This window comes from Eutrema salsugineum, unplaced genomic scaffold (assembly GCF_000478725.1).
Source record: "Eutrema salsugineum unplaced genomic scaffold, Eutsalg1_0 scaffold_13, whole genome shotgun sequence".
NCBI lineage: Eukaryota > Viridiplantae > Streptophyta > Magnoliopsida > Brassicales > Brassicaceae > Eutrema > Eutrema salsugineum.
The window spans coordinates 6,312,931-6,340,743 of NW_006256885.1; the positions used below are offsets into that span (position 1 = coordinate 6,312,931).

General features: G+C 35.3%; 7 protein-coding genes across 9 annotated transcripts; 4 read left to right on the forward strand and 3 right to left on the reverse strand.

The window, feature by feature from the left end:
• The first annotated feature begins 768 nt into the window (after nt 1–768).
• LOC18023906 (DEMETER-like protein 2) lies at nt 769–6,850 on the forward strand. Of its 2 annotated transcripts, none has more exons than XM_006407553.2 (20): nt 769–912; nt 1,044–1,160; nt 1,433–1,692; nt 1,869–2,666; nt 2,766–2,856; nt 2,938–3,526; nt 3,627–3,706; nt 3,804–3,888; nt 3,963–4,054; nt 4,137–4,205; nt 4,314–4,350; nt 4,433–4,521; nt 4,770–5,132; nt 5,264–5,300; nt 5,378–5,435; nt 5,574–5,713; nt 5,809–5,874; nt 5,959–6,073; nt 6,162–6,200; nt 6,484–6,850. In XM_006407553.2, the coding sequence occupies exons 2-20, from the start codon at nt 1,099–1,101 to the stop codon at nt 6,585–6,587; spliced, it is 3,174 nt and encodes a 1,057-aa protein (XP_006407616.1). In that variant the 5' UTR covers nt 769–912; nt 1,044–1,098; the 3' UTR covers nt 6,588–6,850. The 2 variants fall into 2 exon arrangements, with proteins under 2 accessions (XP_006407616.1, XP_024015323.1); XM_024159555.1 differs by having other exon boundaries at nt 776–800.
• Nucleotides 6,851–7,583: 733 nt separating this feature from the next.
• LOC18023907 (equilibrative nucleotide transporter 2) lies at nt 7,584–10,346 on the forward strand. The gene is given in 10 exon segments (XM_024159768.1): nt 7,584–7,605; nt 7,870–7,967; nt 8,072–8,176; nt 8,299–8,460; nt 8,575–8,718; nt 8,949–9,054; nt 9,161–9,336; nt 9,448–9,608; nt 9,694–9,952; nt 10,055–10,346. Coding segments are annotated over 9 exon segments (1,254 nt in total). The 5' UTR covers nt 7,584–7,605; nt 7,870–7,934; the 3' UTR covers nt 10,163–10,346.
• A 1,076-nt stretch (nt 10,347–11,422) lies between these two features.
• Nucleotides 11,423–13,654, reverse strand: LOC18023908 (syncoilin). The gene is made up of 4 exons (XM_006407555.2): nt 13,230–13,654; nt 12,448–12,558; nt 12,280–12,360; nt 11,423–11,792 (listed from the first exon to the last, which is right to left on the reverse strand). The coding sequence occupies exons 1-4, from the start codon at nt 13,494–13,496 to the stop codon at nt 11,718–11,720; spliced, it is 534 nt and encodes a 177-aa protein (XP_006407618.1). The 5' UTR covers nt 13,497–13,654; the 3' UTR covers nt 11,423–11,717.
• A 5,791-nt stretch (nt 13,655–19,445) lies between these two features.
• LOC18024103 lies at nt 19,446–21,002 on the reverse strand. The gene is made up of 4 exons (XM_006407556.2): nt 20,459–21,002; nt 20,145–20,212; nt 19,727–19,906; nt 19,446–19,632 (listed from the first exon to the last, which is right to left on the reverse strand). The coding sequence occupies exons 1-4, from the start codon at nt 20,967–20,969 to the stop codon at nt 19,462–19,464; spliced, it is 930 nt and encodes a 309-aa protein (XP_006407619.1). The 5' UTR covers nt 20,970–21,002; the 3' UTR covers nt 19,446–19,461.
• Nucleotides 21,003–22,559: 1,557 nt separating this feature from the next.
• LOC18024104 lies at nt 22,560–23,080 on the forward strand. The gene has a single exon (XM_006407557.2). It carries the CDS (start codon nt 22,590–22,592, stop codon nt 22,863–22,865), a length of 276 nt encoding a protein of 91 aa, XP_006407620.1. The 5' UTR covers nt 22,560–22,589; the 3' UTR covers nt 22,866–23,080.
• Nucleotides 23,081–23,488: 408 nt separating this feature from the next.
• On the reverse strand, nt 23,489–25,885 carry LOC18024105 (GDSL esterase/lipase At3g09930). 2 transcript variants are annotated; one of them, XM_024159827.1, is made up of 6 exons: nt 25,746–25,885; nt 25,449–25,643; nt 24,619–24,899; nt 24,034–24,340; nt 23,726–23,942; nt 23,489–23,635 (listed from the first exon to the last, which is right to left on the reverse strand). In XM_024159827.1, the coding sequence occupies exons 1-5, from the start codon at nt 25,804–25,806 to the stop codon at nt 23,728–23,730; spliced, it is 1,059 nt and encodes a 352-aa protein (XP_024015595.1). In that variant the 5' UTR covers nt 25,807–25,885; the 3' UTR covers nt 23,489–23,635; nt 23,726–23,727. The 2 variants fall into 2 exon arrangements, with proteins under 2 accessions (XP_024015595.1, XP_006407621.2); XM_006407558.2 differs by having other exon boundaries at nt 23,489–23,942.
• A 1,185-nt stretch (nt 25,886–27,070) lies between these two features.
• On the forward strand, nt 27,071–27,813 carry LOC18024106 (proline-rich protein 3). The gene is made up of 2 exons (XM_006407559.2): nt 27,071–27,308; nt 27,485–27,813. The coding sequence occupies exons 1-2, from the start codon at nt 27,122–27,124 to the stop codon at nt 27,811–27,813; spliced, it is 516 nt and encodes a 171-aa protein (XP_006407622.1). The 5' UTR covers nt 27,071–27,121.

A 27,813-nucleotide genomic window follows, 5' to 3' on the forward strand; every position in this document is an offset into this window, starting at 1 on the left:
CGTGCACGTGAATTGTTAAATTCCCGTTTGGTCATGCGTTTCCTTCCACTCTCGCGGACCACTGAATGACGCTCTTTTTTTGCTTTTTAGCAGTGGCCAGAGTCCAGATAATGCTGAATCTCTGAAATGACTACTGTGCCCTTTTCTCATTCATCCCTTTTTTTCTTTATGTTGTTGGTATTTCTGTGTGTTATACCTTGGTTAGAAAATGGGTCTCTTTGACCAAAAAAAAAAAGAAAATGGGTCTCTTTCTGTATCGTTATCTTTTCTAAATAAGAAAAAAAAAATTATTTCTATTTCTGGTAGATTACATTATTTTTTTAGGAAAAAGACTAGCTAAATCGGCATTAGTGTTGTTGGACCAAAAATTGAAAATGGTTATGATAGAGATAAATATTTACCACAGAGACTCTCAGTAGTGAAATAAAGACAAAGTGCAAGTAAGATCATACACATTTTAGCTTTTATTACGTGCAGTGAAACTCAATAAGCCGGCTAACATCGAGTAATATTATATCATATACAAAACAAATAAAACAGAAGTAAAGAAGAAGAGATGTTCTATAAGAAATTTTATTATTATGTAGTTTATTTCAGTTTTTCGTGGCATTATTATATATATGGATTGAACATTGTGGGAATGAGTTGTGGATGTGGAGAGGTCAGAAAAGTAATTAGAAAACTTATTTTTTACCTTTTCTGTATTTCTGCATATAACCGACAAAGTAATTTCATAGATATTGCTTTCCTTAAAGCTCTCTAATTTTTTTCTCTCAACACTCTCTACTCTCTATTTTCTGGTAATCTTTCTTCTACTCTCCATTTTTGCTCGAATCTGTTCCTTTCAACTGAAGAACTTATCGAAATCTCTCTCTTTCGATGGAACATTGACACTAATTTTAAAGATTTTGAGTACGTTTCACCTGATCACAAAATAATCAAACTCTTAATGCCATTTATGGTTTGCTTTCAGTGACTAAAAAATAGAGTCGAGCTAGTTTCTTCATCTCTTTGTCTTGATCTGGGTTTTTTATCTCTCACAGGCAAAACTTGTTAGCTTGAAAACGGAGACGAGGAACTCACCTGGGTTTTCAAGATATGGAAAGTGAAGAATCGATCTGTCACAGCATGCGATACAACCACCCGCCTGATTCAGACAGGTTTTGAGGCTCACTGCTCCATTAATTTTTTTTTTTTTTTTTAATGGCTTTGTTCTTCTGGGTTTTCCATATCTTTGGTGATTCTGTTTTTTTTTTATTATTATTACAAAAGAAACACTGCAAAAGAAAACGCTGTAAACGGAACTTAGCAACATGAGTAAAATCAGTTTTGATGAATTTTGGTCCTGGTTGTGTAATCTTTAGTGTCTGTGCAATTACTACCTTTTTTTGTTGTTGTTGTTATTTTCTAATTGGAATGATTGTTCAAGCAGGAGGAGGCTAAGTCTTGAAAACTTACCAGGACTGTATACTATGTCTTTTACGCAACTATTGGCTCAGATTCATGCGATCGGCACAAATTCATCAGTTGGTGCAGCATCAATCCCAAGCTATGCTGCAGATTCTCAAATTTCAAATGATTCTTGGGGCAATAGTTGGAAGATTGAGCCAAATCCGTGGATTTTAACCCCTGGATCCTTCCATGGTACAAAAACATGCATTGTTGGAGAAGGACCAATGGAGAAACCACAATGTGAGTAAACTTTTGCCTGAAATTATTTTTTCTCCCTGTAGATCGGATTTAGAGCTGAGTGCTTGAAATTATTAGCCGATGAAATTTGAAATGAAGTTTATGTTAAGTTCTCAGTGAGGTTTCAAATCATGAAGTCTGTTACCTGAATATCTTTCTTTTGTCTTGATGAACTGCAGATGAGGAGCCTCACGACCCTATCGTTAAGCCTTTCCATGAAGCTCGATCTGCTGCAGGAGAAAAAGAAATAAAGAGAGGAAGAGCTGAATCAGATGATGACATTGCTCCGTTGGAAACACCGCAACCGAGACAGAAGAGAAAGAAGATCAGGGGAAAGGTTGCTGGTGATGTCGTCACAAGAAAATCCACATCTAAATCAGCGGTTAAAAAAGCTTCTGCTACTGCTCCGTGTGCTAACACTTCTGAAGTTAACACTTATGTTCGTTGTCCCAAGAGATCGTGCAGAAGATCTCTTATATTTAACAATGATGCTGAAGAAGAAGATGGATATGGTGGGCTTACTTTCACTTCAGAATATCGCATAGGTACTTCTTCAGGTTGGAAAATAGAACAAGATGCAACAATGCGGATATTTGGTAACATCCCCAGGGGAATAAGAAATACCAGGACTAGGTCAAAGCGGCAAACGTTAAAAACGGATCCTAAGGGGAGTCTTCGGCTTCCACAAAATCTAGAAACTACCCTTATTCTACATCAAAAGGCATATCAACAACAAAAGGCAGCGGTGCAGTATAAGAGTGATGGGTCCATCATCCCTTATCGTAATGAGAAAAACTATCAAACCAAAGTAGCTTTGGATGGCGAAACATTGAGAGTGTGGAAACTCCTGATGTTGAGTAATGAAAGTGAAGGTATTGATGGGTTAGAAGAAGATAAACAAAAATGGTGGGAAGAGGAGAGAAATCTGTTCCGCGATCGTGCAAACTTATTTATTGCTCGGATGTCTCTGGTACAAGGTATTATTGCTATGACATTGTTTTATGGGTTGAGTTTTAAACCTCAGTTGATAATTTTACACAAAGCTAAATATTCTAAAAGCAATCTTGTTAATGCAGGTGATAGAAGCTTCTCACCTTGGAAAGGATCCGTTGTTGATTCAGTTGTTGGAGTTTTCCTCACCCAGAATGTAGCAGACCACTCATCAAGGTAAAAACATTCTAGAGAATTTTGATAAACCTAAAATATATGCAATGGTGTTTTAAACTATCAACTTCGTTATTTTTGTAGTTCTGCATTTATGGATATAGCTGCAGAGTTTCCAGTAATCTCCATATCCAACAAGGAATTGTATCATGAAGGGTGGGAAAGTTCAGTTACAGATGAAACGGTAATGAATTTGGATCCAGGAAGTGCAGCTCCAACTCCAAGAATTTCCAACCCAACCATCATCTTCGTAGATGAGATTGATGATGATGAAGATGTTTGTAGCCAGAAATCATCTACAAGCAGTGACAAGTCCATCAATTCTACAAACCATTCAAAAACAGTGCTGCTGGATCTTCTTACTAACAGCTCCGAGGCAAACTTTGATGAAGGAACTCGAGTTGCACATACAGGCGACGGTCGGCAACAAAAACCGAAGACAAAAACATATCAGCATGACATGAAGAAAAAGAAGAATAGGAAGAAACCTAAAGAAAGCTTTGACTGGGATAGTTTGAGAAGGGAAGCAGAAAGTGGTGGCCAAAAGAGACAGAGAACAGAAAGAACAGCGGACACGGTTGATTGGGACGCATTACGTTGTACCAATGTAAACGAGATCGCTGATATTATAAGAAGTCGTGGGATGAACAACATGCTTTCCCATAGAATCAAGGTTTGACTAATTTACAAAAAGGTTACTCTAAATTCCTGATATACGTAGGAGAAAATTTACAATCTGACAAAGTGAAATCTTATATTTGGAAATTGGACAGGCCTTCTTAAACAGATTGGTTCAAGACCATGAAAAAATTGATTTGGAGTGGCTAAGAGATGTTCCACCTGACAAAGCCAAGTAAGAATATTTTCTTAAAATTTCAGGTTTTTCTAGTTCTAAAGCGTTCTGGTGTGAAATGAAGTTATGTGACTAGACTACTAACTCATTGTTGCAGGGAGTATCTAATGAGCATAGACGGAATAGGATTGAAAAGTGCTGAGTGCGTTAGGCTTTTGTCACTACATCAGATTGCCTTCCCCGTAAGTTAATAAAAAAAACTTTTCCACACTGATGTGCAATAGAGATATTAAAAGTTACATACTTAAAAATGCAGGTTGACACCAATGTGGGACGTATAGCTGTAAGACTTGGATGGGTTCCCTTACAGCCATTACCCGACGAGCTACAAATGCATCTCCTAGAGCTGTAAGCAATTTTACGAAAATCTTTCTTTCACAATGATTAAAACATGTGAGATTGTTATATCTAAACCCTTAATTTTGTTCAGGTACCCAGTATTGACATCAGTTCAAAAATATCTCTGGCCACGCCTATGCAAGTTTGACCAAAAAACTTTGTAAGAAAGTACATTGTTTTTGCTGCATTTTACATATTGGTCCATTACTCGAAAATCCAATTTTTGTTTTTTGAAAATTTAGTAGCTTACTGAAGCATATGATTTTAGGTACGAGTTGCATTACCATATGATTACATTTGGAAAGGTAACTCAAACAACTTTCATGTGTCTCGTTACATCTTACTACAATGGCTGAAAAATATTCTTATGCTTTGGTAATTTTGCAGGTCTTTTGCACAAAAGTAAAACCGAATTGCAAAGCATGTCCAATGAAAGCAGAGTGTCGTCATTATGCTAGTGCTAGTGCACGTGCAAGGTTATACTCCCAAACTTCTGACTTTAGTTCCATTAAATGATACAGGCGCACAAAATTATCATTTGCTATCAGCTATCATTCACGTTAGCGTTAAAAAATCTAATTTCTTAAAGAGAATGAGACAAAGGATCATTAAAGCATAAACGTCTATAAGGAAATCTGTCATTCTGTCTGAGCATATTGTAAAACATTTAATCTGCTCAAGAATTAATGGTTTGTATTCTTTTACACGTTGTGTTATATGGCAGTGCACTACGTGCTCTACCGGAAGCAGAGGAGAAAGGATGTGTGACAATCCATCAGAGAAGATCTAACCCCAACCCTGTAATGGTGAATCAATCTTTATTTCTTACTCAAGACAAAGAGCATGAAGAATCAAAAAGACTCCATAGATGTGAACCGATAATCGAAGAGCCATCATCACCAGAGATAGTCTGTCCTGATATCGAGGATTTTCCTGATCCGTGGGAAAATATGGACTCGATTCCGACCATCATACTTAATGATGGAGCTACTATCTCAAAGGATTTGGTGGTCATAAGCTCCCAAGCAGCCTCAATAACCAGGCCTAAGCTTAAACTCATAGAAAAGCTACGCACGGAGCATTACGTGTAAGTTACAACTTTCCAGATTTGTCTCTTATTATCATCCCAAACTTAAACTTGCGAGTTTATTCAGCATTAATCTCATTCTAATTTGTTTTTTTTTTAAATTCTGATTTTGTTCTCTAACTATGTGACAGCTACGAGCTCCCAGACAACCATCACATTCTGGAAGGGGTTAGTACTTTGCAAAAGATTTAGCAAGAATGTTCCTATTTCTCCATGTCATAGAAGCTCTCTTTGATATTTTACAGTTTGAGAAGCGAGAACTTGAGGATAGAGTTCCCTACTTGTTAGCTATTTGGACGTCAGGTTAGAAGAAACACAGCAAGAACTGATTACGATTATTCATTTTTGAGGATCAAAGATGAAAAAAAATACACTACAATTTTTCAGGTTTCAGCGTTAGATGCATTTAAATACTTATGATTTTTGAATAATGTATATCAGGTGAAACAGCTAGTTCCATTCAACCTCCGGAACAAAAATGTGTATCCCAAGAAAGCAATATCTTGTGTCATGAAAAGACATGTTTTTCATGCAACAATAGGCGAGAAGAAAATGCACAAGTAGTTCGAGGAACTGTATTGGTAAGATTTGGAGATTTTGGTGGAAAACTTTTCTAAGAGTTTCTAAGTAGGAAACACAGAGGAATTTATAAAGATGACTGCTTGGTTGTGAACAGATTCCCTGTAGAACGGCCATGAGAGGAGGCTTTCCTCTGAACGGGACGTACTTTCAGACGAACGAGGTAACATTTGCCTAATTGGAGTTAGTTGGAGCAATTACTACATGCAAAGTTCTACTGTAGGCTAAATTTGAGTTACTTGTGCAGGTATTTGCTGACCATGGCTCTAGCATAAACCCGATTGACGTCCCAAGAGATTCCATAGGGGGCCTACGAAGAAGAATAGTGTACTTTGGATCCTCAGTAAGCGCGTGTTTTGGAGGTAAAATCTCAAAAGATCAATTTATGCATGTGTATGATATATGTATACATCCAAGGTCATGCCTTAATATACATTTCCAATTTGTTAGGTTTATCGCTGGATGCTATTCAAAACGGTTTCTGGACAGGTATGCTAATGTTTGATGCTTATGCTCTGGTTAGCTGGAAACACCTTTAAGAAGCTCATACTAACAGACTTTGAATTCACGGAAAGAATTTGGAACAGACAAAAATTCATGAACTAGGAACAGACAAAAATCAGTCAGTGTGTTTTTTCTTTGGTGAAGTAAGATGCTTTGAAAGAAAGTATTGAAGAGAGTCCATATTGGTTAATGAAGAGGATTCACTGATACAAGGTTTCATAATAACAGTTTTGGGGTTGCATTTTGATTACAATTGTAAAATGTGCAGGATATGTATGCGTGAGGGGGTTTGACCGGAGGAGTAGGAAACCAAAAGCTCTGGTAGAAAGACTTCATTGCCCACCCAGCAAAAGGAAGAAAGACGACTATTGAGTGAGCAACATACGTTTTTTTCTGGATCGATGAATAGAAGCGATTGAGCATAGAAGCGTTCTAGAGACAGACTTGGATAAACGAGAATTAGCCGCTTTTAGTTAGCTTTTAAAATGATCTTTGATTTCTTCTTCTCTTTCCCTCTTGACTATCTCCGACGTTATAATGGGCTTTGAAATATGGCCCATAATATATAAAAAATTCGGCCTGCAAATACTCGTGTAACAACACAAATTTTTTCCCTTGTCGAGTTTCGGTAACAATACAAATCCACCACTTATCAGATTAAAAATACACAAATAGCCAAATCAGAGACATAAACTAAAACGAATCAGATCATATACAATTATATAACTAAAGACATAAACTAAAGGTTATTTTGTATGTATAAAGACTAAATACAATCAGAGACACTAAAGGTTATTTTATGTATAATGAATAGAAATATTGAATTGATGACATGTCAAGCCATAGGTGGGCAGAGTAGGGGACAAACTCATCTCTTCATTGTAAAACCATACCAGTTTCTCTATGTATCATCATTACTTTAAAATTATTCTCTCCCCATTTCTCCGGTTCTATCATACAGGTCCATTAATTATGAACTTATCTTCCTTGATAATTTTGTTTTTACAAAGCATAAGTATAGAATTAAAACGGTGAAAATTAAATAACACAGAGAGAAACAAAAAAAAAAATACAAAAGGAAAAACAAAATATTACCACGTGTAAACGTAACCGTCTCTCCTTCACACTCGCCAAGCCAACCCTCAAGCCACATGCAATAGATAATCAAATTCTTGTTTTCATTGGATAAAACGGCTAAAACCCATAAAGTTCTATTGGATTAAAAGATAACACAGATCTGTAGTAAACTTCATTGGTCAATAGCTCTCGAAGGTTTGGAGAAGGAGTAATTTAAGCGGCGGGACATAGACGACGGCGAGATTCCAAACGCGCAAGACTCTAGAGACCATTAAAAACAACAACATGAAGCTAACGGGAGTCTAGATGCTATGTAAGCGTTTCACAAAAACAATACTCTGTTTTTCATAGTTAACTTTCCACGGTGCGACGGAAAAACGACTGCGTTTTTGTGTTTTCCTTTTTTAATACAACAAACGATGACGCCAGTTTAACTGCGGTTAAGATCAATAATAATATATTTGTATAGCAGCGTAGCTTTAAGTAAGAAATCTTTAATTGAGATTTTTTTTTTTTTCTCAGTTAAGTATATAGCTTGAGATTTTTCTTTTTATGGTTTTTCCCTTTTCTTGTTTAGCAGGACAATACACTATATAGGATTCTTAGGTAATTAACATAATCCACAGTTTGAGTCTTTGAGAGATGGCTACTAGCAATCCTGCGACCAAGCTTGAGGTTTCATTATATCCCTTATTTGATATGTCCTAAAGATAACCTTTTTTAAATTTTATTATTTTGAAATGATCACAACCCATTTATTGTTAACTAAATCTCTCCAGGGAAGATACTACGCTCTCGCTGTTTGTTGGCTTCTTGGAAATGGATGCCTTTTAGCATGGAGCAGTATGCTCACAATAGTGGATTATTACGCTTATTTGTTCCCTGTGAGTGGAAAACGTTTTTGTTTTATATGAAAATGTCTCATAATTAGTCTTGCTTAACTTGCTGTGTAGAGTAAACCTCGATCGTCTATATTGTTTTTGACTTGTTTTCTTTCTACTCGTAGAGATACCATCCATCGAGAATCCTTACCCTAATATATCAGTCATTTGCCATCGGAGCACTCACTGTTCTTACTTACAAAGAGGCAAAACTCAATACCAGACTCCGAAATTTGTTTGGATATAGTCTATTTTTTTCCTTAGTTCTCTTGCTGTTCTAGTGGTGAGTTACACTCTATCAAGGTTTTTTTTTTCTTGCACTACGTACAACCATCATAAGCTTGATGCATGGCTTATATATATATATATATATATATATATATTGTCCTGCTGTGTGGCAGTTAGATTTAGCTACTTCGGGAAGAGGAGGGATTGGATCTTTCCTTGGAGTCTGTGTAATTAGTGCCACATTTGGTCTCGCAGATGCTAATGTTCAAGGTGGAATGACTGGAGACCTTTCTTTGATGAGACCAGAGTTTGTTCAGGTAATTAACTATGGTCTCGTTTGTTCATTTGCGTTTGAATCTTATACACATTATATGTTATTTTTCTTTTTTTTTGGCATTACAAAACCTATGAAAAATGTGATTTATATTAAGATGTCAGTTTTATTATATACGATTATGTCTTCCTCCATGCATGTGTTTGTATGGCTTATAATTAATTAATGCTAGTCTCTGACTTGTGTTAAATGCCTTGGCCAATATAATCCCAGTCGTTTCTAGGTGGCCTAGCTGCCTCAGGAGCATTAACATCTGGGCTGAGGCTGATCACAAAAGCGGCATTCAAAAACTCGAGGGATGGTCTACGTAAGGGAGCTAGTAAGTTTTGGACCCTTTTTTTCTTCTTAGAAAACATGTTAGAGATGTCAACTTTGATCCTCCAAAATAATACTAATTGTTACATGGTTTTTGACAACATTTGCAGCTTTATTCTTTGCGATATCTGCATTATTTGAGTTGCTTTGCGTCCTTTTGTATGCATACGTGTTTCCAAAGCTACCAATTGTGAAGTACTACCGAGCACGAGCTGCCGCTCAAGGATCTAAAACTGTATCGGCCGATCTTGCTGCTGGAGGCATCCAAGGCTTACCAGTGACACATGTACACCATTGGGATTTTTTTTTTTTTTGGCAACAGGATTAACATGTCTAAAATCTTAAAACTAGCTTTGGTGGAGTATAAGATTTAAAGACAAATATACTTTTTATGCAGGCCGAGGAAGTCCCAACTTCAAATCAGCGGTTAAGCAACAAACAGTTGTTGTATAAGAACTTAGATTACGCAGTTAACTTGTTCTTGGTGTATCTACTGACGCTTAGCATTTTCCCTGGATTTCTATCGGAGGACACAGGAAAACACAGTTTAAGAGATTGGTAAGACAAACAAGCTTTTACGTGTGAGACAAGTTTAGGAAAAAAACAATCAAACATATAAAACCTAGAAAAATTGTCTAAACAGGTATGCATTAGTCCTGATAGCAATGTTCAACGTGTGGGATTTGGTGGGGAGATACATTCCAGTGGTCGAGAGTTTGAAGATGGAATCGCGGAAAGGTCTCACTATAGCAGCATTGGGACGTTTCTTGTTTATTCCTGCTTTCTATTTCGCAGCCAAATATGGCAATCAGGGATGGATGATTTTCTTGACATCGTTTTTGGGATTAAGCAATGGATATATGACTGTTTGTATCCTAACATCGGCACCAAAGGGTTACATGGTATTAAAAATCTCATTCTTTTTTTTTTTCTTTTCTTTTGTTGTTTAACTAAAACGATATATACTGATGATAGTAATTCTCAAAATTTGAAAATTGGTATAGGCACCGGAACAAAATGCACTAGGAAACTTGTTGGTGCTATTTTTGTCTGGAGGGATGTTTGCAGGAGTTACTTCTGACTGGCTTTGGCTTATTGGTAAAGGTTGGTAAGTGGCCATAGTTTGAGGCAATCTTTCCCATCAAGACGGGAATCGGTTTCTCCTATGTATATACTCAAAGCCTTAGATTCAATAGGAAAGCATTGAGTTTGAGAATTGTTTTTCCTGAAAAACTAATGCAATACATCAGAATTGATATCATATGTTTTATTTTAACATATACTTATTTGTTTGCAGTTTTTATTCTCTACAAAATTTTACCTCACAAGGGAAAAGCCACCATAGTAAAAGGACTCATTTTCGCCTGCTTAGTGTGTTTTTTGTTTTTAACGCTTAAATATTTTATACGAAAATATAGGCGTTTCATCAAAACCAACGAGAAAAGTAGGTTGAAATTGTTTTTTAATGAAAAAATCAGGTTGAAGTTCAGCTTAAAATCCTGAAAAATACAAAACAGAATAATTTACCAAGCTGCAAGCATGTGTGATCCTGTTATTGCAATTTATACGTTGCATAGTGATTATGGAAAATAAAATAAAATAGTTGTTTTTAGGTAGTGGTCAAGAATTTTCATCGCGACTAGGAACTCTTGATTGTAGTTATTATTCATTGTGGTGTGAGTAATATAATACATCAATTTATTTTATCAACATGACATACATATCTGGGAGTGGAATTGGAATTTTATGACACATGATTAATCATTGGGGATGCTCTGCAGAAAAAAAATGATTATCTTTTATATGCTCTTTTATGATGTTTACTCTGTCTCCCATTGTAGTATCCACATCATCATTGACCACTAATGTCTCACTGATGCACCCTCCCTAAAATAATGACATAAACGTACGCCTAAAATAATATCAAAATGTGGCTACTACTATTAACAGATAAACGGCTATAAATTGTAAGTGTTTGTCGTCTTTATGATTTGTACGTTTCCGGTCTAGAAAAAAATATACACAATTACCTTCTGGATATTTTTCTTGATTTTTCTAAATGAAATAAGTCTATGTATAAAACAATGTATAGATCCTTTTCAGTAACGGTCATTTGGAAATAAATCAAATTCGGGAAAGGACAACATAGATCACATCTGATCCACGATGACGATGCCATCTCAACTTTTCAACGTACCGATCGCACATTTATAGTAATTTAATTTATTTAATCACACAATATTCTTTTAATCTTTCTATTTTTTCCCATCAATTTCACAATACACATGACATTAAGCAATTTGCATTTTAATTCTTAATATTTTCTATAATTTGTACTGCAAGAATGTAAAAACATTGGTTTTCAAAAGAAATTGAAGGCAAAGTAGAGAGAATAAGATTGAGGGAAAAGAAAAGTAGTGTTTAGTTACAAACCTGTCTTTATAAGTATTTTTTTGAAGTTACTTCCTAAAAATAAAAAAAATAAAACCATCTTAAATTATCCAGGAAACCCTAACAAAAGATAGTGATAATAGTAGTAATATAACACACGACGATTATAAAATATAAATTACATTCACCATCACAAAACCTAAACGTAGAGTTAAAACACTCAGAGAATGATCTCTGGCCTCCAAGAAGTTTTGTTGTTCTCTCTTGGATTCAAAGTCAGTGTATAGAATCTATGTTCTTGCTTAGCTCTTCCAGCTTCTTCATTCTCATCTTTTCGCTTTCTCCCACCAACTGCGAATCATTCGTTTCCAAAACCCGTTAGTCAAGAATACAAATCAGAGTGAATATAATCAACAAATATCAGAGCGCGACTGGTTTGATCAATATGTTCAGTTTACAGACAAGACATGTGAAAAACATATGCACAAATGTTTGATGGGAACATACTTTTTCGATATGTAACTCGCACAAACAGATGTCTAAGATCGAGTTTAGAAATAACTAATTCCGCAAACTAAGCAAAAGACTCGCATATAGCTATAAGCAAACATACAAATCGGTCCAAGAAATGAACGGGAAAACCTGAAGACAAAAAACTGAATCCGCAAGATCACGAGGTTGCCTAAAACTATTGGTTTTTGATGCGACTTTATCCATACAACTGTACAAGCAAGGGTAATGTGAAAAAAAATCCGAGAATACAGAACCAGAAACCAGAGAGAAGCAGAACCACAACTATATTCAACAAGAAAACAGATTTTATTAGTTGTTGACTAACCTCCATTAGCTTGGTGATTAGCTGCACCTTCTCCCTGTTCTTTTCGTTGAATGCTTCAAGAGCTTCTTTGTACTCTCGTTCCTGCACGTTGCGTAAATACAGCAGATTAGCATCTTAATCCTAAACCCATATAATTTGAATTCGGTTCGATTATGGTTTTTCCCTTACCTTTTTCTGGACTGTATGACCCAATGGCTTTAATTCTTTGTTGACAGAATCAATCTTCTTCCTGACCAAAGCAACTTCTTTCCTCATGGGATCAGCTAAACCTTCAAGTTCCTGATATGCAATTTAACCATTGAGCTTCTTAGTCATCATCATAACGTACATTTCCCAGAAGAAGCAAATTGTTCTTTTCATCAAAAAAAGGAAAGAGCTTTAATCCACAGAGCTCAACTTTAACAGTTTTGTAACCCAGAAAGTGGAAAAATCTAGAACCCAGATTACTGATCCTGGACATCACGTAGAATAAGCAAATGGTTCTTTTCACAAAAACTTAATCCACAGAACTTATTTTTGAGCAAATGGGTTTTACAATTTTATCTACGAATCTAGAAACTTTCACTGATTCGTCTACAAACCCCATGACCAGACTAAATCCAGCTTCTCGTGCTATTGATCACTTCAATCCTAAGCCAAACACAAAAGACCCAAACAAAATTTTCTTACTGAACAAATCACACAAAACCCAAAAGAAAAATATAATTTTTTTTGCTCTCAAGGCAATTGTCAGATCTTGAAGTTTCCAATACTTGGGTCCTACAATTTCTCTCTAATTATGAATTAAAACCACATACTTCACTGTATATAAACCCCAAAATGCTCAATTTTACATCCCAATTTTGGTTTCTTCTGTATAAGAAACCAAAATTCAAGCACAATTCTCAAAAAAAAAAAAAAAAAAAAAAAACTATGATAAGATCATAAGAGTGATGAATATATATATATACCTCACGGATCAGAGCAAGACGCTTAGTCTCTTCTTCGACACGACCAAGCTGAGCTTGAACCCTTTCCCTAATTTCCATCTTCTTCTTCTCGATCTCCTCTTCTTTCGCCCTAAAAGCCGACAAAGCCGTCCTCGACATCTCTTCGTCTTCCTTCGACATTTGGCTGCTGAAACTCATACTTCCCGACAACTGAGCCCCTAACTGTCGGCTATGCACCGCCGGAGCCACCGTCGGCTGCGACGTCTCTATTGCCTGCATCTCCTTCATCTTCACTATTCGCTCCTTCTACACTAAAATCCCTTTAGCTCAACTCTCTCTCTCTCTCTCTCTTGTCGTCTCTCTCTCTATCTCTCTGTCTGGTTCTAGGTTCTTCTGTGGTAGAGAAAATGGATACTGAGCTTTCTTTTTTGAACCCAAAAAATAGTGCTGTGATATGAACATATATAAAGATAATTAAAAATTTCAGGGTAAAAAACAATGATATTTTATTTATAACGGGAACTTTTGTAAATAAACAAATAATATTGAAACGTATAATTAAAAGAGATATCAGGCAAAAAAGAAGAAATATTACCTAACTGCCACCAACAACCGATAAAGAGATTCAGAAAGGATTTTCGATTTTTTTTCTTTTTTAAATAAAATATAAAAGCGAAGAGTATCTGATTCGTAGCCGTTAATCTTCGAGATTTCTGCTATGACCGTTCGATCTATGATCCGACAACGAAAGAAGTAAAACGGGTGACCCGTAGAACCCGGAGACAGCTCGTTACAACTTTCGTAAATACCGAACCAAACTCAACCAGTGTCTTAATTCTGGGTTCTCATTGGTCGATACTAAATTATAATATTATCGGATTCTTCTCCTTCTGTTACTGTATACTTATAGTGTGTACCAAACCATTGGGTTATTTTTCAATTTAACCCCATTTCTTAAAACTACATTATGCTATTATTAACAAAAGCAAACAAAACTGCATTTATTTTGGAGATATCCTACAGTTACACAAAAATCTACATATCAAGTTTGTTCTTCGTCAAATTTATTTGTATTTTTATGACTAAATTTCTGTTCTTCGTCAAATTTATTTGTATTTTTATGACTAAATTTCTGTTCTTCGTCAAATTTATTTGTATTTTTATGACTTAATTTCTCTCCAGATTTCTATTACTAACAAATTGTAAATATCAATGTGAACAATTCTTAGTTTAACAAATAGCCTTTTCAAGTAAAAATCGTGATTTTAACAATAATCGCGATAATAGGTAACGGAAAACAATTCTAGTATAACTTGTGATCAAAATGGAAAATCAAATGGGATTCGGTTTCAGATTAATTTTATTTTGATCAACTTTAGTTACTCAATAAATCGTCTGCTAATTAATTTGCTATATATTCTATTTCGATAAAAAGATACTTATTGACAGAAAAAAAAGGAGGAGAAACGTAAATGCGAAGGCAAAGGGCAATAGCCAACTCAGCCAACGGCTTCATCTACGGGCCTTCGAAGCAAGAATCCTTCTTTTTAATTTCTTTGTTAACTTTTTTTTTTCTTCACTCTTTTTCTTTTCCTTAATGGAATTTTACTTTTATTCCAGTGTATTTTATAAAACTATTCCTCTAAACTATAAGCTAGCCATCATCTCAACTCAAGATATAATAGTCACACTGTTTTCATGGTGGGGTTTTCAATCTTGTCCTCATTAGGAAATTTGAAATTTGTGTTTGTCCCACAAATTAATATGAAAAAATAGTTTCGCAAGGTTTTGTTGTTTTATTATATAGATCGAAAGATAGCTCACCTACTAATTGACATAAAACCATATATATATATATATATATATGATTTCACAGATTGTTTAAGTATTACAATCTACTAATAAAAATGTCCTTAGTTTCTATTCATTTATAAAAAAATTAGTGCATGGTTTGATATCAATATGGTTCAAATTATTATTTTTGGTTACGCTGTTCAGGATATTAACCAAATATTTGTGTTGAAGTTAGTGTTATACGGTTTAGTTAGTTGAGCGCTCGACCTGAGAACAACTTATTGAGGTGAAATTGAGTTAATATTAGATTGGTGTCAGTTCAATTTCGTCAGAAAAACTGTGAAATTATCTGTGATTTCATTACGTTTTGGGTCGTTTTATTTGACTTCATTTTGGAATAAACTCGTTCGAAGCACAACAACCAAAAAAAAAAAACGACGAAACCAAAACGTAGATAAGATGGACGGTGAGGATTGAGTCTAGCAAAAAACATAGAAAGAAGCTGATCCATTAGTCAACGTGTGCTTCTCTGCCATCAAGGACCCACTACACCGGTGTTTTTGTTAGCGCATGCATCAGATTATCATTTGGCACCCATCCTTTCTTTTTTCTTTTCTTTTTTTTTATCGATCCCAACTTGTCCTTGTTTTGTCAAAGAAAAAAATCTATAACATTTCTGTATAAACACAATGTATCAATACATTGCAAATACCGACCAACCATTGCTGTGTATGTGTTCAAAGCGTTTGCAACGCATGGACACGTCTTTCATGCTCCATCATTCCAACTTTAGTCCTAATATTAGGGAATTTTGTGGGAAATTTTTATTGGTTATCTTAAGACTCCTAGTTGCAATGATCATTAATTTAATTGAGCAAGAGGATATCGACTTTATACCTAATTGCCAGCATCAGCACTAATTAGAATTTGGTGGTTGGATTTGCTGTGTCTCAGATCAACCTCATATTTTCAATTATTTTTGTATTTTTATTTAACGGTATGTGTGATGTCTGTCTCTCTGTCCATGCCAGACGATTTTATTACGAAAGATTAATCTAGTTAATCGTGATTATTACGGGATCTTATTACTCTATAACGCAACTTTTTTTATTAAATGGAAACGATTGAAATTGTTATGACTTATGACAGTGGATCTTATTTGAACCTTAATTGTAGCATTTGCCCTAAAAACATTATGGAGATTTTACGACAGTATGCCCTAAGAAGATAAGTTTACTACCATATATTTTCATCTCTATGATTAATTAATTAGTTAAAAAAGAAAGAAAAACATAGCAATGATATGTCTCATATGGACGAAGAATGAAGAGAGAAAGTATCTTTGTGTTTTGGCGGTTACCCTAAGCCAACTAACATCCCCAAAGATTCTGGTCCCTACGATACCATTATTGTCCTTGTATTTTTCATGTATATTTTTTTCCTTAGAATATTGTATTAACAAGTACTAATTATATGAACGTAATGTTAATAGAATATAACTTGGGCATTCAATACAATATACTATACAGAGTTTACTTATACACATATGTACTTATTCTTCCCACCTGAAATATGTTATAGTTAGCACAATTTTTTTTTACTGTAGTAGTCTTGGTCTAGTCCAAGACAATCCAACATCTGCATAAGTATTGGAAAAAAAAAACTAATAACTTTTTCGATTGACTTCCGCGAGTTAGTGCAGTTTGACAAACTTTTTTTTTTTAAGTTCGACTCTAAAGTCGGTATCTATAGGATTCGAATTTACAAACATTTTTTTTTTACTTCTTATACATCCTGAAAAGTAGTGGAAACTTTACGAGCTAAGTAAAACACTGAACGTAATTCTCTATAAAATACGTATATGGAGATAAATATATGAAATAGTCAAAGGAGTCCAGTCTAGATACTGTCTGAAATTTCTATGGTTTTGTACCAAAAGGATCTAGACGTATTGTCGTAACTCGTAATTAGGGAAATCTTGCGGCGAATTTTTTATATGTATTTAAAGGTTTTATATACATACAAACACATTCCTTCAGCTTAACAACTAGATTCTGTGTCAACAACCATATTTTAACTGTATTATATGCACACAACAGCAAAATTGTCCAATTCTCACGTAACATAATAAAAAATAATTATATAATTCCTATTTCCTAGAAAATGAATTCCTAATTTTGTCAACTTGGATGTTGCCAATTTGTTTTCGTTGTTTCTGGTCGAGTTGGATTTTCTTGTATCTTTCAATAAAAAGATTTTAGTTGGTTCTTCAGAAATTCAAAAGGAAGTGATTATGATGAATATGGTTAGCTATTCGCTTAATAATGGACTGATTCGGCATGATCTTACAAAATCATGATCTTAAGGATTCAAGTTTTAAAATGATTCATTCCCCAACAATACGAATTTTTTTTAAACGTATAATTATAAAATCCTAATTTTGCAGTTTTGGATGTAATTTATTCATTTTTTTTTAAAATATATGTAATTCCATTTACATACAAGTTTTAGTCTTATTTGACAACGTATATGATCAGCTATTTCAGTTACGTACGCTACTATTCTTTTTTTTTGTAAAGACAAGTATTAGTCCAATTCGACAACTCTATTATGATTTTTTTTTCTTTCAAATTAACAACTTGGGTATATATTTTCTAAAACACCACAAAAGAAGTTATGCTTCCTATAAATGTACAAATGAACAAAGACTTATTTTTTCCTTTCGAGTGAAACGAATTCATGGTGAACCTAAAAACAGTAATTATTTCAACTTTTTGTTTTTTTTTTTTGACATACTTCCATTACTGATTTAATTATGTTAAGAAAAAAAAGGAGTCGAGTTTTGCGTACGCTTAGACTTGGGAATTAAAATTCGATTCACGTGAACGAAGTCACGAACCAAAGTAAACAGCTGTCGTTATTATATATACCGAAAAATAAGTAAGCATGTGTTTGCACATTTCTGACAACTCCTTTTCTTATCTGTCTTTTTTTGCCCTTTCTTCTTTTTTTTTTTTTAAATATATATATTATAAATATTTTCGACCCAAATCGGAAATCAACCGGAATTACAATCAAATTAAACCAAGAGTAAAACTCAAACCGACAGACTAAACTTCGATCCGGCCTGCGGAGGAAAGAGTCACGACGGCAAACAACAAGCAACTAAGCTCTCACCGTCGCACAAGCCGAATCACCGACCCCCACAAAGGCACTAACCCCCTACGACAAACAGCGCTTTCCCTCCGAACTACCTTCTCGCTTCCGCTGCAGCCTCCGCGTCTCATAGCAGCGACGGTAGATCCAAGACTTCTTTCCTCTGATCTCTTTCAGCCATCCTCTAGCGTCACAGATCTGCAGAGTAGTTGAGAGTCAAACTTTCTTTCGAAAGTAAAACGGATCCACCTTTGCCACACTCAACACCGAACCGCTCGAGAAGGCAATTGCTCCACGCCTCGCACTGACAGAGAAGAAGAGATCTAGACTCTCTTAGATCGCCTCGATTTACCGGCCAGATAAAGAGCTTAAACTCAGGGGTCTGCAACGCTAAAAGCCGCCGACGAACCTACAACAGAACACAAGAGAATCGACGAGACAAACCTCCAGGAGTAAGCCATCGCCGGATAACACCCGCTGAACCGAAACAACCAACTCACACTCTCGCCGGCCAAAGCAGAGAAGGAGAAGGAGCAAAGAAACAGCCCACAGGCGGAGAAGGAAACATAACCTTGATTAAAAAAGTTTAATTCGTAATCTTAACACTTTTAGTAAAGCGCTAAATTTTTCAATAGGAAAGAAGTTTCGGACCTTAGACCAGGTCCAGTAGTGGTCCGTTGGACGGATTTGGCTCGAGTTCTTTTTTTAATAGGTCCAGTAGTGGTCCATTGGACGGATTTGGCTCGAGTTCTGTTTTTAATAAGTGATTTTTATTTTAATTACAAAAAAATTTCAAAAAACAAAAATTAATATAAAATTCCGGATGAATCCCATTAACGGATTCACTACTGGAACCTCAAACTTAACCAAAGTTCATCACAAAAACGAAAAAAAAAAATTATTTATTTAATTTGATGAACTCCATCAAGGGATTCACTACTCCACACTGCACATGCTCTTATGACCCATAGATTAGTCTTTATAAAATAAAAAAAATTAAAATATGTAAATATATGTCAATTCATTTGTCTGGGCTTACTGGATTGCGAGGCCCAAATTAGAAGTGAGTTTTGAGAATTGGGCTTTTATATGTTCCCCGAACCATTAAATTATTTTCTCCCTGACCTGTGTTCGACTGTGAGTCTGATACTCTGATGACGCTACTTGGAACATTTTTTTTTTTTGGGGGTCAAGAGACCATTTTTTAGTTAATTAAATTTAACGGTAATTGGTGTTCGAGACGAAAAAAAACGGTAATTCGCTTGTTTTTGAAATGGCAAAATTTACTTAGATGAAAAGAAACTTAACTAGAAACATTATCGGTGTCGCGGATAATTTTCTGAGAAGGAAGAACAATTGCAGCGATGGGTTTATCCGGGTATCCACCACCTTCATCGATGATCAATCTCAGGCCATCGATGTGAAGTTTCCCATGGTGCCCGCTAATTACAATCGTCTGCTTATCATCAAGCTCCTACAAAAAATGTTTCAGAAAAAAACAAAAATCATACTAAGAGATTTCAAAACTGTCTTAATACACAAAGTTTGGTTTCTTTCGATATTTTTACCTGTGGGATGTCCCAAACGTTTTTCCGACCACTTAGATATTGTATTTTCGAGATGCTTGTGTCTTTCACTCTCAAAAGCTTTAGTTGTTCGTCTATGCCATTCCCTTTCTCCAAACCAGCATGTACGGCAATTAGCTTACAATGCTTTAGCCCTTCCTCGGTTTCTATACAAACATCTTCCTGCAAAGAGATTCAACGAAATGGACACAATGATAGCTATTACTGCACTTTTTCCAGCGAATTAAGCTTAAACCCGCTAAAAAAGACACACTTCGTCGGAATTAGCATGGCTGTAATTTTCTAACGGGTTGCAAGAGATTGATCCATAAGTCCAAAGTTCGAGTTTTTATGGTTTCCTCAAACTACTGTTCCTCCAAACAATACACAAAAACAAAATGGTAGGAGAAAGAGCCCTTACCTCTTCATGGACCCATACCATATTGGTCAAGAACTTCTTGTGACTCTCTGGTACTGCCTTCATCAAATCTATCAAGTAAAATCAAACGAACGAGTTTCACAAAAACTTGCCAAAAGATTCCAGAAAGTGTTCTAAGATGTCACATTTTCACCAGCAGAAAGATGGGCATCATGAGAACTCCAAATCGAGAAGGATTCATTTTTCGGTTAACCAAATTGCTCTAAATTGAAATGTGAACAGATCCACTCGAAGCAATTTACAGTTCTATAACCATGGAGAAGAATGTAGAACACACTGATTGAGAATTTTTTTACCAGAAGATCCATGAGGAACGCCATACGATTCAAAAGTGGACCCAGCATCATAAATCGATCCTTTATAAGCCATCCCTTTAACGGAATTGAACTGAGCCTTGATTTTGCCAGCCCATCTCCTACCTTGGAGATGCATTTCCTCGAAGCCTTCACCTCTATACCATCCTTCTCTCTCTTCGCTTTCCTCGTACTCCTTCCACGTGTCCTTCAAATCGGTCCCATCTGAAGGACGGGGCAACAAACCCAAGAATCCGGCGAAGGCGAAGTCGTGGTTTCCGGCGAGAAAGACGTGGGTCTGGTCGGGGTGTTTCTCCGGCAGAGAGATTAAGAAGTCGATGACTTTTCGGGTCTCCGGTCCACGATCGCAGTAGTCTCCGAGGAAGATGACGAGAGCAGAGCTGAAATCTGATGGGTTGAGGGAGGATTGGAGATTTGACCAGAGATTATTGAGCTTCGATATGTATCCATGGATGTCTCCGACGCAGATCACCGTTCGTGGCTCTTGCGCCATTAGTCTCTCTTTTTTGTTGTTTTTTCTTAAAATGATAACGCACTTGTGGTTTTATGGGCCTTGGATGTGGCTTGCCGCTTGATGATTATTATTTTTTTCTTTTTCAAAAGGGAATAAATTCGTCGTTAATATTATTTTATTCTTAAAATGTGATCTTAATACAATTTAGATTAGTTTTCATTTTCTTCTAAATTGTCTTCCTCGTAAGTATGATAATAAGTCCATTGGTGTTTTTTTTTTAAAGTCTATTGGTGTATCTAAACATTTTTCTACTCGTATACCACTAATTCACATTTGTCCTAAAACGTACATGTACTGATCCTTTGTCGTAATTAGCATGGCTGCAACTTTTTAATGGTTTGCAGGATATTTATGAATAAGTATTTTTTTTTGCTTGACAACCAAAAGCATTCTAAATAAAACTATATCTTAATTTTTGAAAGATTATTTGGTGGTGCAAACCATATGTTTTTGGTGGTGTAAACTGTAAAGCATATGTTTTATTTTGTGAGGGTTTACTTCAGTCTTCAGGACGAGCTAGTTACGGGGTGATGCCAAAACCGTGTCTACAATGAAATGAAAAAGGCAATCGCCTAAAACTACATCTTATTTATTAAGTTTAGAGGCCACATTTAACAAGTGAATTATAGTTTTCTTAGTTGACTAATTTGTCTTATGCATATTTTTATTTTGTTCAAGTTCGATCCTCAATCGCATAAAAGTATAATTATTTTTTTACCAAATTTTTTAAAAATATTACTGTACATTTGATTACTAAATTTTTATATAATTTCATTAAAAGGGTCATATTTTAATTTTAGCCTAAGGCCTCCAAAATCTTAGACACGGCACTGGGTGGTGCAAAACACCAGAAAAACATAATAAAACTGACTTCTCGTGATGTATATATTTTATTCGTTTTAAGTTTTAAAAATGTATAAGATAAAATTGCTGCAACAATCCTTCTAGAATTCAGTCATCTTCTCACGTTTCCCACCGTTACAGATATTTATTAAAATTTTCCTTTGTGATTACTATAAAGTTCTTTGTGTAAATGATATGTACATTCGTAAACGGAAACACAAGGTATAATTGAATGAAACGGACGTAAAAAAAAAAAAAAAAAAAAGATGAATGAAACGGTGACGTATATATAGACAGCCAGTAAAAGGTCTGCAAGTAATGAATTCCGTAATTACGGATGTCTCACTCTTTATTAACCACGCACGCAATTCATTCATACGTACACTATATGCCCTTTTTACGGGACTCTTCACCAAACGCTACTTGCTTACTAATTTACATATTCCCCTTTCTGGTAATTTTTTGTTTTTGTTGTATATTATTCGGTATTGTTTTTAATCATATTAATCTCGTCAATAATTGAATCCCAGATCATTTTCACCCTCTTCCTTCCTTAATCAAACTAGTGAGGTGCCATAAATATAGACGTTTATAATGATAAATTAAAAATAAAAATAGTATCCATCCATGTAATGTGTCCTTTCTTTTGCTTCACGTAAGCTCGCAATCTCGCATCTCTCTCCATATATATAAACACACAAGAAAGACAAGCAATCATAAATCAAAATAAGAGAGAATAAAAGAGAGGAGAGAGAGATGGGCAAGGTGGGATGGCTTCTTAATCTTCTTAGCCATGCCAACAAGCAAGAAGGTGTGGAGAATCTTGACAAAAACGGTACCGTAGAGGCCTCAAGCAGTGGGTTTAAGATGCCGCTGCATTACCCAAAATACACAAAGGATGATTACGAGAAGATGGAAGAGTGGAGATTGGATTTGCTTCTATCAGACTACGGACTCCTTGCCTTCCATGACAATACTCTCCACGAGAAGCGTGCTTTTGCGATGGAAACTTTTCTATGGCCTCATCCGTAATATAGTATCGGAGGGAGAATTTTAGAGAGACGACAGATCGGAGGAGTTGAATTAAAAACCGGGATATCATTCTACCGAAAATATTATGGGAAGATTCTGCTTTATTTATCATTCTTGATACTAGCTCATGTTCTTTTCTTTTCGATCTATTTATGTTTAATATATAAGTTTTGACTTTGTATGTATATTTTGCTCAATAAAAATGTAGTTCTATACCCCTTGTCTCATGGTATTGATCAAAGCCTTTATCTAGATCTTCCGTGAATGATATTGAGTCAAATTAAGCCTTCATGTTGTGTTTTCTTTATTTTTGTTGTGATAGATAGAACTAAAAGAAAGTGATAAGAATATAAGATCCATTCAAGAATAACTAAGGACGCAAAATGTTGGTATGCCTTGAATCTCTGATCTTGACGGTATAGGATATTTTATATATGAACAGCAGTTTCAGCTTAAATGCTCTTCTTAAATATTGGACTTTTACTCTAAGTCTTCTTGTTCACTCTAATTTATGTTGAATTCTGAAACGATATGTTATTACGCCTCTAGTATATAATAAAATCGGCGTCTTTTTGTTAGCAGACATCGTTGGTGAATTACATAAATCGGTTTGTGTGCTTGACATAATCGTTGGTGATATGAATTACATAAACCGTTGGTGTAGCAATATAAATACTCGCGATGTAATATTGCTTTTATGAATTGACGGTCCTTATAACATGGACCAACTCATGTTGAGACTTGAACCTTTGAGCTTGACTCAAAACTCTCTGTAATACAAACACAAACAGAGACAAATGTTACTAACACAACTGACTGAAGTGTTAGAAAACACCAATAAGACGAACACTAAGTCTCACTCTTAAATCAAAACGTCTCTGAGATTTTCGCGTAAAAGCGAGTATACGGATCTCCATCCTTCTTCGGTCGGATGAAAGACGTCCCAAAAGAAGGAAGTCTTTGGATCTTGACAAATTGTATACTTCCTCACGCCATTCTTGTCCACGTTTGAGCACGTGTAATTGCTTGTAACCCCGACACAACACGGTTTCAAAGGGTCCACAAACCTCGTAACCCCTAAGCGATTCACAAACTTCGTAAGACATGCATCACAAAAAGAAGAAAAACATTTTATAATCCAAAATTTCAGTTTCCTTTTTGAATTTACCTGGTTCCGCTCTTTTATTCGTGAGGACAGTTAAAAAGGCATTGTAGAGATCAAGAATGACGAAAGTGGATGGCTTGGTCTCATTGTTAAGCTTAGCCACGGCTTGGTGCAACAAAGTATTGTGAAGTTTCACCAACGCGTTATCTGATGCGTTGCAACGTTGGAATGAAGTAAAGGCGGTGCTGCTAGGGAGGCATCCGAGTGGCTGCAGTGAAGCTATTGCTATCTTCTTCACTCCCAACTTGTGGATGCGTCTCAAGTTTACCTCTGTTTGATCAACCACTTGCTTGATGAATCCCAAGAACTCCTGCAAGATATAATTCGCGCCTATGTTTACAAATTACATGTTAAATTCTATATTGCGGTTATACCTTCAAACCAAAACACAACTAATGTTTTCATGTTTCGTAATTATCAAACATATTTTAAAACATGCAAACGCAAACACAAACTCAAACGGGACGGGGAATCATGTTCGTATTTCACTTTACGCTTACGATTACTAAATTAACTATTATGCTTTTTTTAATTAAATATTGACAACTACTGTTTTATTTAGATAAAAAAATAATGATGTTTACTTACGGTCATGGGGCGTTTTTGTTGCATGAAAGTGGCGTAGTCGTTGCCGGCGACGCTGACGAGAGCAAGGGAGGAGGGGAGGTCGGAGGGAGAGTAGATGTTTCCGACAGCGAGGACTTTTTGGAAATAATCAATCTGAGTAGTCATGTTTGGCAATGGATTATTGAAAGTCTTAAACACTCCTGTCCCTCCGTACGCATAATTCATACCATACAACAGCCGTTCCTTTCCCGCGTAATTCTTCCACGTGTACGGTATCGGTGATTTTATCCCCAAGTACCTTGCTGCACACACAAAAGATTTGGCTAAGAATTTGAGCTTAACCTAAGAAAATGGATCACTTTGAATAAGCAGGATAATTCGACCACCATATTTGTAAGTCATTATATGTCATCAGTTATAAACCATGCAACACAGTCACATTTTATTTCCGGTGAGGTTTGTTTCTTTAGAATAATTTCTTGAACTTTTTATTTTTTAAAATTTAATGAGATTAAAAGTTGGATCTTAAGGAGCATAAAAAATGATGTTCAATTGTTTTGGTGGAGAATTTTTTTCTTAACATCATCAAAATGATACTTTAATCGAAGACTGAACTAGATACTTAAATTTCCACTTCAGTAATTTTGATGGCTGGTTACACTATGCTCATAACTTTTCCTTTTTTCGATAATTAGAAAGTTGATCCAAATAACCTAGCAAAACAACATGGTTAGAGCCCATAATGTAGTGTTTGTTAGTGTTGGTGTTGAATCTGGTGGCCGACCACACGATCCATTCGACCATTCCACATTAATTTTGACAAAGAAATATGAAAGAGAAAGAGAGAGAACCTAGAAAATCGGTGGCGACGCGGCCATCGGAGAAACGACCGGAGGGTTTTCCGGGAAAACTGACGCCGTAAGGAATTTTCCAGGAATCGGAGAGAGATTTCCTTATGTTTCCGGTGTCTGTATAGGAATCCCCGAACACGAACAACCTATTCGGTCTCAAACGCTTATTATGCTGAAGATGATCCGATTCGGCACCTTCAAAACATTAATTTATTTAGTATTGGATTCAGGGAATCTATTTATGTGATCACGAGCTTTACGTAAGAATTAATGTAAGTATATAAATGTATATGTTACCTAAGAAGAAATATGAGAATGAGAAGAGAAAGAGAGAGATGAATAGTTTTAGAGACTCCATTATTTTTTGTGTATTAAGGTATCAGATTCAGACCAAAAGACTCTCTGTTTGTGTGTGTGCATGTGTGTGTGTGTGTTTTGTTGTGTTAAAGGACAAAACGTGGAAGAGAGAAAAGAGGAGGAAGAAAGTATATATGTGGTGTGGATAAGTTGAAGGAGGAGAGACCTTGGGGAATTTAGTGATTTATTTCCCTTTCTTTACAATGTCTTTTTGGCTTTATATAGTGAATTACCAACAGTTTTCTGTTTGTTTCTGAAAAAACTTTAGATAAAAAAAAAATAAAGATTTGGTCTATTAATTAAGCTCGTAGTTAAATAATTTAATCAATTTATTAATTAATATATATTTCAAATAAATTTATATCTTGAATGCTATAATATAAATGAAAAAATAAGTGGAATGTTTGTATCTTGTAATATAATTAAAAATGTAATTTTAGTGGTCTGGGCTACTAAATTCGAACCTTATAAAATGAACTTTGATTCTGCTTAAAAATTTTTTTACTGTTATAGAAAGCAACTTTTTCTGCTTTAGAAATTATCATTTCATTTAAACCACAAACTATTGATTATGATTAATTATAAGACATCCATATGTCAACTATATGGATTGTGTTTTACTATTACACAACACAAGCTTTGCCACGTCACATGAAAGCACATAAACCATTTAGTGATTTTGATGACATATGGATACTGAAAGCTTTTCTCACGGTTTTGAATCCAAAAGATTATTTGTAATACGTTGCTGTCGATCACTATAAATTTTTTACAACTATTTTCTTTTATTTTATTATGTAGGTTACAAAAACTATTTAATTATTTTTAAAACTATCTATATACCAACTTTTATCAATTATTTTTATTTATATATATTTATATGATTCATGATCCTAAATATTTATTGGTGTTACAATTCCTAATAAAATAACTGCGATTAGTTGAATGGGCCGGATTTTATGTCAAATATTTGTGCAAGTGTAAAACCCTATATGAACAGGATCTGTTTTAAAGTTCATTTTATATACTAATATATACTATAATATCTTTCTTTATTTTATCAAAAAGTATATATACCATAACATCAATGGAATATTATAAGGTTTTTAATCAAAAAAATGTGAGACCATTATACTATATGGACCGCACGTCTAGAGGTAGTGCTCTTCCACACATATGACATAATCTCCTCATTAACCAACAAGTCTCAGTATTTATACTATATATAATACAATTATTATATATACCAAGTCTTTCTTACATCAAAAAGCATAATCCCAAAATCATCGAACCCAAAAAGGTCGACAAGGGTCGTCATGGCGCAGAGAATCACGACATTGGTTCTGCTCATAGAAATATTGTTTCTGGTAAATTATATTAGTCAAATCACCACGACCGCAGCTGAAAACGACGCAGATGTCATTCACGTCGCCGGAAAAGTAATGTGCCAAGATTGCACTCTTAACTACGACAAATGGATCAATGGTTCTGAACCCATCAAAGGTATTGTTTGCTTCTGATAAATTTGAACTTTTCATGTATTCGGAAATGTAAGAAAAAATAATGGTATCCCACAAAACCGTTGTCTCTTACTTACCATATATATCTCTTTAGATCTTTCTGCATGCTTCTAAATAGTTCGTCCTCTCTTACTAAACTTTACACTTTGTATCTTCAAGGAGCTGTTGTATCAATCACTTGTATGGACGAGAGGAGAAGAGTGAGATACTATGGCAGCGACAAGACCGATGAGAGAGGCCAATTCGATCTTATCGTCAACAGAGTCCTCTACGGCGGAAAGGATCTCAAGGCTCATCTTTGTAAAGTCCGGCTCGTATCTTCTCCAGATCAGTCATGTAACATTCCGACCAATTATGGTAATGGTCAAAGCGGAGTAGAACTAGTTCGACCTCTCATGGTTTTCAAGGATCTGGTTAAGTTTGTGGTCGGGCCATTTTATTATACCACCCCCATGTGTGAGACCCCTAAATTTGAAAACAACTACTAG

Coding starts and splice junctions, on each gene's coding strand:
- LOC18023906 (XM_006407553.2), top strand. CDS start 1,099: ATGGAAAGTGAAGAATCGATCTGTCACAGCATGCGATACAACCACCCG. Junction 4,522..4,769: donor AGTGCTAGTGCACGTGCAAG/GTTATACTCCCA, acceptor GTTATATGGCAG/TGCACTACGTGCTCTACCGG. Junction 5,301..5,377: donor ACCATCACATTCTGGAAGGG/GTTAGTACTTTG, acceptor GATATTTTACAG/TTTGAGAAGCGAGAACTTGA.
- LOC18023908 (XM_006407555.2), bottom strand. CDS start 13,496: ATGAAGGAGATGCAGGCAATAGAGACGTCGCAGCCGACGGTGGCTCCG. Junction 12,361..12,447: donor GTCATACAGTCCAGAAAAAG/GTAAGGGAAAAA, acceptor CGCAACGTGCAG/GAACGAGAGTACAAAGAAGC. Junction 11,793..12,279: donor TAATCACCAAGCTAATGGAG/GTTAGTCAACAA, acceptor AATGATTCGCAG/TTGGTGGGAGAAAGCGAAAA.
- LOC18024103 (XM_006407556.2), bottom strand. CDS start 20,969: ATGGCGCAAGAGCCACGAACGGTGATCTGCGTCGGAGACATCCATGGA. Junction 20,213..20,458: donor CGTTCCTCATGGATCTTCTG/GTAAAAAAATTC, acceptor TTTACTTGATAG/ATTTGATGAAGGCAGTACCA. Junction 19,907..20,144: donor TGGTATGGGTCCATGAAGAG/GTAAGGGCTCTT, acceptor ATCTCTTTGCAG/GAAGATGTTTGTATAGAAAC.
- LOC18024104 (XM_006407557.2), top strand. CDS start 22,590: ATGGGCAAGGTGGGATGGCTTCTTAATCTTCTTAGCCATGCCAACAAG.
- LOC18024105 (XM_024159827.1), bottom strand. CDS start 25,806: ATGGAGTCTCTAAAACTATTCATCTCTCTCTTTCTCTTCTCATTCTCA. Junction 25,644..25,745: donor ATTCTCATATTTCTTCTTAG/GTAACATATACA, acceptor AATGTTTTGAAG/GTGCCGAATCGGATCATCTT. Junction 23,943..24,033: donor GAATAAAAGAGCGGAACCAG/GTAAATTCAAAA, acceptor TGAATCGCTTAG/GGGTTACGAGGTTTGTGGAC.
- LOC18024106 (XM_006407559.2), top strand. CDS start 27,122: ATGGCGCAGAGAATCACGACATTGGTTCTGCTCATAGAAATATTGTTT. Junction 27,309..27,484: donor TGGTTCTGAACCCATCAAAG/GTATTGTTTGCT, acceptor TGTATCTTCAAG/GAGCTGTTGTATCAATCACT.